General features: G+C 35.7%; 1 protein-coding gene across 1 annotated transcript; it reads left to right on the forward strand.

Annotated features, from left to right (window-relative positions):
• The first annotated feature begins 10,176 nt into the window (after window positions 1-10,176).
• LOC111811162 (glycine cleavage system H protein, mitochondrial) lies at window positions 10,177-13,169 on the forward strand. Its single transcript, XM_023697912.2, has 4 exons — window positions 10,177-10,422; window positions 10,632-10,720; window positions 11,802-11,972; window positions 12,854-13,169. The coding sequence occupies exons 1-4, from the start codon at window positions 10,314-10,316 to the stop codon at window positions 12,980-12,982; spliced, it is 498 nt and encodes a 165-aa protein (XP_023553680.1). The 5' UTR covers window positions 10,177-10,313; the 3' UTR covers window positions 12,983-13,169.

The following is a 13,169-nucleotide window of genomic DNA, read 5'->3' on the forward strand; positions in this document are numbered from 1 at the left end:
TGTTGAACAAAGGACGAATCGTGTCTATTTAACATGGTATCAGAGTCATGCCCTAGACTTAATCATGTCAATAGAATTCTCAAATGTTGAACAAAAAACTCCAAAAGAAAAAAATGAGTCAAGGCTCCTCGAAGACATAGTAAAAAATGACTAAGACTCCAAAAGAAAAAGAGTCGAACCTCAATTAAGGGGAGGCGTACTTTGTTTGAGACGAGGTGTTGGATGAAAGACCCAGATCGGCTCATTTAGGGAATGATCATGAGTTTATAATCAAATAATACTATCTCCATTTAGGTGAGGCCTTTTGGGGAAGTCTAAAGCAAAACCATGAGAGTTTATGCTTAAAGTGGACAATATCATACCATTGTGAGGAGTCATCTAATACCTCCCACTCATAAATAACTCAACGCCAAATAATTGCAATGAAATTATGATAAAAGAAACATAAAATCTAAAATATAACTTAATGTAACAAACTGAGACATTATGCTTAAAGACCATCCTCATTTTTCTTAAATCTCCCATTTTTGTTTTGTTTTGTCTTTTTTTCAAAAATCTTTGTCTGGTGTCTTTTAGGGAAGAGAGACGTTAGGGGAGAGATTGGGAATCTGTTACTATTAATCTTTTTTTTACATTGTTACGCCTCAATTCAAAAGTCAAATCCAAAAAATGTCAAAGCAGCTATTATGAAGACGAATTTAAAGAGTCAAAAACTTATGAAGAAGCATTACAAAATATGGCATTGCAAAAGACACTAGAGGAACAATTTATAGCCTTGAAGCAAAATCAAACTTGAAAACTAGTGTTGAGACTAGGAGATGTCAAACTCATCTCTTCAAAATGGGTTTACAAAATAAACTGTAACGACCCGAAATTTTCTCCTTCATTTAAGGTCGCTACTGTATATATACCATAAACATTGAATGCGGAAGACTTCATTTAAATTTCATAAAACATAACCTTTAACTTAAAAACACGGCCATGGACTTACGTGCTTCGAAAACATCTTTAAAACCACAACAAAAGACCCAAAATAAAATAAATAAGCGTTTAAGTTTAAAACATCCTATTCTATCCTAAGTCTAAGAAAATAAATACCACTATCCTATGCATGTGTCATGATCTCGAGTTGCGATGCCGTCGTCAGCCGTACAGGAATGCCTTGCCTTAACCTGAAAAATGTAGTAGCACATGGCTTGAGTATTTAAAGAAATACTTAGTAAGTGACCCCACTATTGGGGTTAAATGCAACAATCACATGCAATGAAATGATGGGACCTATCTTTCGTTTCGTTTCATTTCGCTTCGTTTCGTTTCGTTTTCCCTACGGTGTAATCCTAACAGGTAATCGTGGACGTGTACCATATACTCTACACGCAGCCCATACATGCGAGTATAGACTCACCAGCTAGTTCGCACACCGCTGGGCCCCTGTCCCTAGCCGGTGGGCATGCTCTGGGGGCCCACCGGGACCCGTTAAAACTAAAACCGTCACGGCAGCGCTATGCAGGGCATAACGATCGTTGTCCTGCCATTTGGATGTACGCGTCCATACCCTCGTGATGGGATAGGGGTATCCCCCCAAATGCATGATCACACAATATGCATGAGGTCCCACTAGTCCTACAGTCATCATTTAATGAACATAACCCCGTGTCACGTTTTCATGCTTACATGTCATTCTCATTCTCATTTCGTTACATATCATACATATTCCTAGCGGGGTTATGTATCATGCAATTTATCGTATTTCATGTCATACAATTCATTCAGTTACATTTCAATACTCATACAACAAGCCATAATCGTACAAGGGCCACACATCGTCACATGCATTCATATCACATCAACTAAGCAGCATAAATAACATACATTCACGTTCATATGATTTCGTACTTAAGCACAATAATCTAGCATACAATGTATCATATCATAACCAAGTCAATAACGTACACTTCATAGTCATATCGTTCTCTAACTTACCATAGCCTTAACGTTCTTATACCTATCACAGACATATCATTACGTGACGTACCTTAGTCATATCATCACAAGAACGTACCCTAATGCTATCGTTCTATCAATCTATCACAAACCTATCCCTTTCTACCCATAACCTAACCGTATTCTTTCATCGATCTCTCCTATCCATAGCACTCTGGTATGTAACCTAACTCTAACGTTTCATGAACATATCTTACTCCTATTATTACATTTCGTTTTGTGCATCCTTCTCGTACCCTATCTCAAACATATCCTTGAGCACATCGTACTATAATTATTATCATATAAACCACATATTATAACATAACATAACATATAGGAAGCATATCAATCCACAGACAATTCACACATATCAATATATATGACACGTGCAGAACCACAGGGCACGTGTCAACATCAAATATAACCACGCTGATAGTAAGGTCACTTACCTGGATAGCTTAAGTCGTTGTCACGTATATATCCTTACTGAAAGTTCGATTCCGTCCTTTGAAATCCAAGTCAACCTATGTGAGCCCATGACATTAGTTTCAAGTTTGAACTCTACAACATTATTTCTCTAATTTACATTAGTCCATTGTTAAAAGTCTGAAATGTTATATATCTATAATTATATTTTTATTAAAAATCTTATTTTTCCTACTGTTGTATAAGAAAGTAGATACAGCTTTATCAAGTTATTATGTGCTTTACTACTCTCTGTATTTACACTCTGTGTTTACCTTTTTCCCTCTATATTTAGTTTGTGGTTTTTAATTCCCTAATCTTATTTATTTATTTTTTTTTATCTATTTCCTTTTCATTATGTTGTCGTGCCTTCCAAATTTCCATGATCTCATTTTCCAAATCTTTCCTTATCTGAGTGTTTCCTATTCAAAAGTTTTCTTGGCCATTTTATCTTTAATCTATTCATTTGGCTACTGATAAAAATTAATCTAATATTACTAATCTGACGTGATTGACTAGAATTGTATAAATGATTGACATTTAGTTTCTAACTCAAACCTAGATCATTGTAATAATTCAATGAAGATCTAGTTGTGATTTCTAAAAAAAATAGGATAAAAGAAAATAAAGATTTAATATATACCTTGTTGATTAGATTTATCTTCAGGTAAATCTACGGTGAATCTCAACTGGGTAGAGGTCATTCTCATTTTTTTCTCAAGTAAATCGTAATTATTGATTTTTTTTCTTTTTTGTGGTAACTGCATAAGGATAGGTTGAGAAGAGATAATTGTGAGAAGGGATGAGAGGTTAGTGGAGAGGAGTGCAGAAGGTTTTTTTTTTTTTTTTTTTAATTTTTAAATTAATTAATTAATTTTTTTTAATTATTATTTTAACTATTTTTATAATTATGTTTATTCGTTTATTTCTTTATTTATTTTTGGGCTATTACACAGAGCGTGTCTCCAATGGATCAATCGATAGGTACATGGCTCGAATTGTAGCTCAATGAGTCTCAATAATATGGACTAAGCTGTGATAAAACTTATGTTTAGTGGCAAAGATCACTACCATACGAGTCCCACTAACACTTCGATAAGTAAAGATTGGAAATTATGGCAGATGGATGTGAAGAATGTTTTCTTACACAAAGTTGGACGGGAAGATCTACATGAACAAATAGAAAGAATTTAAGAATGCAATTGGAATCATGAGTCCGAACGTGAAAAGTCTGAAGCAACCTAACTTAGATGCGACTAGACAGATCCTGAGATATGTCAAAGATACAATCAACTACGATCTTTTGTACAAAAGAAGTGAAGACTGCAAGCTAGTTGTATACTGCAAGCTAGTCCTATTGCCATCTAATGGCATCCCTCTCACAACAATTAAACGAGTGGAAATTAATACTAATAACCATATAAACATGTTCAAAACACAACACCACAAACTATAAACTAAAGTTTACCATTAATAAAAAAAACACATGTTTACAACAAAGGAAAATCACATATTCACAATAGAAACGCTACTTCACCACTTTTTAGAACACTTAACTTATCAATGAAGGATTTGTAATTAGGATGGAGGGCTAGGAGCTCACTAGGGAGAAACTCGTATAGCCCCAAAACTTGTAAACGTCCTTATTTTCGTTGCACAACTTTATTTGCATCGGAAAATAAAGGGTAGAGTATTATTAAATATAAAAATATTCAGCAAGTAGTTTATGCTTTAATCATTTTTAAATCTTATGTCATTCATATATACTATAACATGAACAAGTATTAATGTTATATGAATTTTATGTATCTAAATCATAGGCCCTTTTAGACAAGCATCTACGTTCTACAAGTTAGAACAAGTTTACTCAAGTTTAACTTAAGATTCCAGTTCTATAACTTTATAGTTTCTCATCGTCTAACTTTGTCGGGGCTATTTTCCTGTTGGTTCTCATCATTCAACTCCGTGAAGTTCATCAATCATTTTAAGAATATCTCATAGTTCCAAGATAATTTGGTTAGCTCTTTACTAGTCCACGCATTTGCAATCGACCTATATATAATAGGTACTCAATAATAGGTACTCAATAGGCAACCTCATCCTAATTTAAACTCATAAACTCACAACAATATATGTTGGACTCCCAAATAAGTTCATAAATTCATATTTAAGCTTAACCCACCAAGATAAGCTTAATATATCTAAATTCATCCAATTCAATCATGTTCCAAGTTTATATTAGATATAAATTCAATAATTATTCATAAATGTGTTTATATTTTAGTGATGCTTAACTGATCCAAATAGCTACATACAATACTCAATATCAATTCAATCATACTTCAAACATTGGATCATGTTTCATCTATAAGTTTAGTTCGAATGAAAATTTCAAAAAGCTACTTGCCTCCTTCAAAGATTCATTTTCTAACGAAATTAGCCTATATTTTGATCTAAATTCTTTCAAACCTCTTAAATAAGTCATAAAATAAGAGAATGGATTAGCACATACGAAATCAGCTCAAAAAAATAAAGAAAATGAGATCGAACCGTGCTAAGTAAACAAAACTGGTTCAATTGGACCGAATCGAGTTGGCCAAAACATGTCTACTTCTTCTCGTTGTCAAGTTCATTATGTGGACTATCGAAATCAAGTACCACCGAGATCATTACATACCAATTGCTATCTCGTTGTCAAGTTCCACTGAGACTCCCTAAATGGCTATAAGGTAGTGTCTCATTGTGTGGACTTCATTGATCAAATAATGGCAAAAGGCTTGGAGGAATGGAGCACCAAGAAAGAGCCCATTGAGTTGTTTGGTGAGATTGGAAGTCTCTTTTTTAAAGTAATTTCAATTATTTTCTTGGGACAGACATGGGTGGCCCTCGCATAGCTGAGTTTGGGACAATGTATAAAGATGGTCCTCCACCAAAAAGAATTTGAGGAGAGAGATCTTTTTAAATAAATAGACCTTAAACACTTTGTGCTTTTTAATTATCGTTGTTGTTGTGAATAAAGCATACATTTGACGAGTATCTACGTACAAAAAGCATCAATAAATTTCCTAAACTTTCTTTCGAAATTAAAACTGTTAAAGATCACGTATTTGTTTAGATTGTTGTCAGTTAGTATCTGATTAAATCTCTTATAGTTAGGAGTTGATTTAGTTTTGATTTGATTTAGTTTTTTATTTGTTTACTGTTTGTTACCAGATTTTCAGATTTTTAGATAGATTTTTTAAATATCTTTTTGTATTCTTTGTGTATATACAGAGCATTCTTGCTCTTCATAACATAATTTTTTTATCAACTATTCAATCACTCACTCTTTCACAAACAATTGATATCAGAGCTATCTTCTTAAGGGATCTGTGAGATCAAAATGGGAGGCGAATCAAATTTTTCAGCGTTGCACCACCCGTCTTCGATGGAGACAATTATCAAATGTGGGCAGTTCGTATGGAGACTTATTTGGAAGCTTTGGATCTTTGGGAAGCAATAGAAGAGGATTACGAGGTCCCTCCACTTCCACCAAATCCTACCGTAGCACAAATCAAAGTACAGAAGGAAAAGAAGACAAGGAAATCAAAGGCAAAAGCTTGCCTATTGCCGCTGTATCTCAGATGATCTTCATGCGAATAATGTCCCTCAAAACAGCAAAGAAAATCTGAGATTATCTCAAGGCTGATTATGAAGGAGATGAGAGGATTCGTGGAATGAAAGTTCTGAATTTGATTAGGGATTTCGAGTTGCAGAAGATGAAGGAGTCGGTGAAAGAGTACTCTAACAGACTTCTCAACATTGCCAACAAGGTGAGATTGCTTGGTTCTGTGTTAAATGATTCCAGAATCGTTGAAAAGCTGCTAGTCACTGTTCCAGAGAAGTTTGAAGCCACCATTACTACTCTAGAGAATACCAAAGACCTGTCAAAAATTTCTCTTACATAGCTCTTGAATGCTTTACAAGCACAAGAGCAAAGGAGGTCTATGAGGCAAGAAGGAGTGATTGAAGATGCCTTACCTGTTAAGCATCAAGCAATAGTAGGTATAAAAACAAGAAAATTTTCAAAATTCAATCGACGAATGGAGATTCATCTGCCAATTATCAGAAGATAAAAGGAGGAGGTTTCAAAAAATTCTATCCACCTTGCCGCCATTGTGAGAAGAAAGGTCATCCACCATACAAGTGTTGGAGAAGACCTGACGCCAAATGCTTCAAATGCAATCAACTTGGACATGAAGCTGTGATCCGCAAAGTTAAAGGACAGGTGAAAGAAGTAGATGCATAGGTAGTTGATCAAGAAGAAGAAGATCAATTGGTTGTGGTCACTTGTTTCTCAGGCAAAGAATCAAGCGAGAGCTGGTTGATTGACAGTGGGTGCACAAACCATATGACATATGACAATGAGTTTTTTGAGGAATTAAGAGACATTGAAGTCAAGAGAGTGAGGATTGGCAATGGTGAACACTTGGAAGTCAAAAGAAAAGGCACAATAGCTATAACAAGTTATGAAGGTACAAAATTTATTTCAGATGTTTTATTTGTACCTAAAATTGATCAAAACCTCTTAAGTATTGGTCAGTTACTTGATAAAGGCTATAAAATGTTGTTTGAGAATAAGCAGTATTTGATCAAAGATGCTAGTGGCAAAGACTTGTTCAATGTCAAAATGAAAGGAAAAAGCTTTGCTCTAAATCCGATGGAGAAAGAGCAGATGACCTTTATATCCAGAGCTACTGCCACTGAGATTTGGCACAAAAGACTTGGACACTTTCATCATCGAGGTTTGCTTCAGATGCAGTCAAAGAAGTTGGTAGAAGGACTCGCTGACATTGATGATGACATGCCTCCTTGTCGTGCTTGTAATTTTGGGAAACAACATAGGCAACTCTTTCCTAAACAGGCATGGAGAGCCTCGAAAAAACTGCAACTGGTTCATACTTGATAAGATAAGGAAATCAACTACAAGAAGAGTAAGATTCGGATTACCTTGTTAATCGAATATCTCAAGGCAAGAACACTTGATTGAGATTCGAATCACTCCACAAGCAAGATCGATCATGTCTAGCTTGAATGATTCTTGTTGATCAAATATCTCAAATACTTGTTTGAGATTCGAATCACTCCACAAGCAAGATTGATCATGTCGAGCTTGAATGATTCTACATGCAACCTAAACTACATAGAATTGCAAAGAAATTTAGCCATTGGCTAAAGAAAAGCACAAATGCTTCTTTTACTATATTTTTCAAGTCTGCTTACAAATAACATATAAGGCTTTATATAACCTCAAAAATGAAACTGTTAAAGGTATTCCAAGAGTTGTAACATTCATATGGCCAAAATTAGTTAAGTGTAACCGAAATTAAATAAAAAGTCTTAAAATACAATAACTCTAAATTACTCTAAATTGTAACCCACCCAAAATTTACAACAATCAAACTTCATTCTTCTTCAATGTAGCATGAATTGAAACATCTTTTGATAATTTTGACAACCTTCTCTTCACATCTTCATTGAAGTATATTGTATGATTGATGTCTCTTGGTTCATATCAATACTGGTCTTTGTGGTCCTCAGTAAATACCATCGTTAAATGGTAATCTTTATTACATTATTTTTATTGATGATCTAACAAGAATGTGTTGGATCTTCTTTATGAAGCAAAAGTCAGAAGTTGCGGGTGTATTTTGGAAATTCAAAGCCAGAGTTGAGAATGAAAGTGCATGCTTGATTCAGACTGTAAGATAAGATAATGGCAAGGAGTACACTTCAGAAACTTTTAACAGGTTTTGTGAAGAGGCTGGAATTGAATATCAGTTGACAGCACCATACACTCCTCAACAAAATGGCGTCAGTGAATAGAGGAATAGATTTATAATGGAGATGACGAGATGCATACTTCTTGAGAAGGATCTTCCAAAACGTTTTTGGGGAAAAGCAGCAAACACTGTTGTGTGCTTGCAAAATCGAATTTCAATAAAAGTTGTAAGGGACCAGACACCATTTGAAGTTTGGTATGGTTACAAACGTTCTTTAAAGTTCCTTAAAGTATTTGGGTGTCTTTGCTTCACTTACATTCCACAGGTCAAGCGTGATAAGCTTGACAAAAAGGCAGAAGCCGACATATTTGTTGGATATAGCACTATACTTATAGGGTTTTTCAACCACACACTAGTCGCGTTATTGTGAGCCAAAATTTTCTTTTTGCTGGAAATGAGCAATGGAATTGGGAAGAACTGACGAAGGTGAATAAGATTTCTAATGCACCAAACAATTTAGTCTTTGGTAGCATGTTAGAAGAGTCTGAAGATGAACGACAAGAAGAGTAGATGCTTTGGTTGATGATGCACCTGTCAAAGGAGAAGCTTTCGGTGATCAAGAAAAACAAAACCTGGGAGTTGGTTGATCGACCTCTAAACAGAAAGATAATTGGAGTAAGATGGGTGTTTAGAAAAAAGCTTGGAGTTCACAGCATCTAAACGAGGAAAAGTGTTAAAGATTACGTATTTGTTTAGATTGCTGTTAGTTAGTATCTGATTAAATCTCTAGTTAGGAGTTAGTTTTGATTTGATTTAGTTTTTGATTTGTTTACTGGTTTGTTACCAGATTTTCGGCAGATTTTCTAAATATCTTCTGTATTCTTTTTATATATATAGCTCTTCATAATATAATTTTCTTATCAACCCTTCAATCACTCGCTCCTTCACTAACAAAAACCACTAACAATTCTCCTAAATAAAACACGGACTATTTCTTAACCTTATTTAAGTTAATAGCTATTTTTACCGAGTCAAGCTTAATGACTCACATTCTCCTCGATAAGTTTGACTTTGCTTGAGATTCTTGACTTCAAACAACTCCGACATATTTGCAAAGCTTAACCCTTGCGAGGTCCTTGGTGAAAATATTTGCATGTTGGTCTGTAGTGTCAGTGTTGCTTGGTTCCTAGCACACTCCATATTTTCATAAGAAATTTTAATTCCACAACATGCATTTTAATTCCACTACATGCAATTTGTCCCAATCTCTCTTTTGTGCACGTACTTCTTCATCGTGTAGCTTGCTCTTTTGTCTTCCAACCTTCTAACCTTCTTTCTAGACATGCCTCTAGCCTTCTTTGATTGGGAGGACAAGTTTGATGTCCCATCTTTCTTACGTCCTGGTGACCTTTTTTAATATGTTAACCATAGAGCATACTAAGAATTCCAAGAGATCAGACAATCTACGCAACGTCAATCTGATACCAGATTGTTGAAGAAAACGCTCACACTATTTATTAACACAAATCAAAGAAATTACAAGACACTATGTACCAATAGGGTAGAGAGTTATTTATATCAGGAGAATCTATTACTAGAATATTTAAATTTTTTTTCATAAAATATCGGGATATTTTTGTTTTAAAATACCTAAATCATTTTACTAAAATAAATATAAGTTTCGACATACAAATTAACAAAGAAGCATTTTATTGTTTTTAAATAAGTTAATATTATTCCTAGGTAATATTATGTTTATATAGTTATATTTTGTTGATATTTTTTTTATACTTATTAAATTGTTTTAAGAAAATATAAATTCAAAATGAATGATTGAAATTATACGATTTTACAATAGGCTCAACTTTAGTATAGCTAGGATTACCGGCGGGTCATTATCAGGCCATAACTCTTCAGATGATGATATGGAAGAAAAAGAAAAAAATGGAGCAAAAAGCAGTTTTTAGATGAGGCAGTCACTGCCCACCATCCATCGAAGATAAAGCAATGTCATCGTCTTTTAATCTTTGCTGGTAGCAGAGGCAAAGCAAAACAGAGGAGCAAGAAGAAGAAAACAGAGGAAGTTAAACAAAGAAAACTATGGCGCTTAGAATGTGGGCTTCTTCTACTGCTAATGCACTCAGACTTTCATCTGCATCTAAAACCCATCTCTCTTCTCCATTCTCTCTCTCCAGATGCTTTTCCACCGGTAATTTTTGCTCTTTTCTTCTTTGCCTGCAAACTGTTTGTGGAAATGCCTGTATGAAGTTGGATTTTGTTTTTTTTGCTGTTGGATCTCGTTTCCGTTCTGTAGTGTTGTTTGGTTGTTGAGTATGTTTAATTTGTTATCTGGGTATGATAAAAGAGGGGAGTTTTTTGTTCTTAGTTGAATTTAAAGTATGTTGGTTGGGTTTGCAGTTTTGGATGGACTGAAGTATGCTTCTTCTCATGAGTGGGTGAAGCATGAGGGTGAGGTTGCTACTGTTGGCATCACTGACCATGCTCAGGTACTTTCTCTTTTTTCCATCACTGAACGTCCATTAATGACGATCATCCTTTAAATTTTGTCTAATAGGTTTATGTTGTTAACTCCACTACTTTAATGCTGACATGATATGCTTTTACTATGAGGGTTGCATTGGTAATAGGTCAAATAATACACAATTTGTGTGAGATTCCACCTCGGTTGGGGAGGAGAACAAAGCATTTTTTATAAAGGTGTGGAGACGGTCACGAGGCGGTGTGCTAGTAAGGACGCTGGGCTCCGAAGGGGGTGAATTGGAGAAGGGAACGAGTGTCAGCGAGGACGCTAGGCCCCGAAGGGGAGTGGATTGTAAGATCCCACGTCGGTTGGGGAGGAGAACAAATCATTCTTTATAAAGGTGTGGAAACCTCCCCTAACAGACACGTTTTAAAAACCTTAAAGGGAGACCTGAGAGGGAAAGCCCAAAGAGAACAATATCTGCTAGCGGTGGACTTTGGATCTTACTATCAGCGTGTCTTGTTATCGTTAGACGAGTTAGTTGTTGGACCTTATTAGAACAAGATTGAAAAATTTGAGACCTATTAGAAACTTTCTCAAGACTAAATAGACACAATCCTAAAAGATTATGTCAGAGGAACTAAGCTTCTAATTGTATGTAAATTTTATTTGTGAGGTCCCAAATCGGTTGGAGAGGAGAACGAAACATTCTTTATAAGGGTGTAGAAACTTCTCCCGCTGGGCTTCGAAGGGGGGTGAATTGCGAGATCGCACATCGGTTGGGGAGGTGAACGAAACATTCTTTATAAGGGTGTGGAAACCTCTCCCTAGCAAATACGTTTTAAAAACCTTGAAGGCAACCCCGAAAAGGAAAGCCGAAAAAGGACAATATCTACTGACGGGGGCTTGAGCCGTTACATTATTACTTGGGATGATGTTTAGATAAGAATCTTGATAGTTACCATTCCTTTTGCTGCTACACACCCATGGAAACTGATTCAATCTTCTATTTTAGTAACTTTTACATTAATCCATTCTAGAAATTATGCATTTATCTTGATATTCAAACATGGGTTGGAAGCGTTTTGTTTGATGCATCTTCACAGGACCATCTGGGAGAAGTGGTGTTTGTGGATCTGCCAGAATCAGGTGGTTCAGTTTCTCAAGGTAAGAGCTTTGGAGCAGTGGAAAGTGTAAAAGCAACAAGTGATATCAACTCCCCAATCTCTGGTGAAATTGTTGAAGTTAACCCACAGCTTAAGGATTCTCCTGGTTTGGTAATTCCAAATCCCAAACTCTTTTTGCCAATTCTTTGGACTTTGCATTTGATCGGTTCGATTCTTAGATACTCGTGTTTCATTTTGGTTCATGTGCTTCTTTCGACGGTACTTAATCTAGTCTTTGTACGTCTGTTATTGTACAACGGGATATTTAACATCGGGATTAGGTTATTGCATTCATAAAATTATATGTTAGGAATCACGAACCTCCACGATGGTATGACATTGTCCACTTTGAGCATAAGCTCACATGGTTTTGTTCTCGGGCTTCCCCAAAAGGCCTCATACCAATGGAGATGTATTCCTAACTTATAAACCCATGATCATTCCCTAAATTAGCCAATGTCGGACTCCCTCCCAACAATTCTCAACAATCCTCCCATCGAACAAAGTACACTATAAAGCTTCCCCTAAGGCCTATGGAGCCCTCGAACAAACAGTCTTCTCTTAATCAAGGCTCGACTCCTTTTTTCTGGAGTCCTCGAACAAAGTACACCCTTTGTTGTACTTTGTTCGACACTTGAGTCACTTTTGACTACACCCCTTCGAGGCTCACAACTTCTTTGTTCGATATTTGAGGATTCTATTGACATGGCTAAGTTAAGGGCATGGCTCTGATACCATGTTAGGAATCATGAACCTCCACAACAGTATGATATTGTCCGCTTTGAGCATAAGCTCTCGTGGTTTTGTTTTTTGGCTTCCCCAAAAGGTCTCATACCAATGGAGATGTATTCCTTATTTATAAACTCATGATCACTCCCAACAATCCTCAACATTATAGAGACTAAAACGGACAGAAAAAGTGTAGAAATGGTGATTTTAGCGTAAAGTTCGTATAGTATTGATTTGTTTACTTCCATGTTCATGAAATGAAGATCAATTCAAGTCCATATGAAGGGGGATGGATGATAAAAGTGAAGCCAAGCAATCCAGCTGAATTGGATTCGTTGTTTGGTCCAAAGGAGTATACAAAGCATTGTGAGGAAGAAGATGCAGCCCACTAGAGCTGATGAGCAACAAGAGGTTAAGTTAATTCCTTTTCAAGCTGCTTGAATCATTGACATATCAGAAGCTATTTCTTGTGAGTTGAAATGTGTCCAAGCATCTGAACTACATTCATGTTCTTCAATGTTTATCCCACTTGCAATTACTTGTATTTCTATTCCATAAATTTAGTTATTAGTTCTTGAA

Source organism: Cucurbita pepo, chromosome 15 (assembly GCF_057944985.1).
Source record: "Cucurbita pepo subsp. pepo isolate OVF chromosome 15, ASM5794498v1, whole genome shotgun sequence".
Classification (NCBI taxonomy): Eukaryota; Viridiplantae; Streptophyta; class Magnoliopsida; order Cucurbitales; family Cucurbitaceae; genus Cucurbita; species Cucurbita pepo.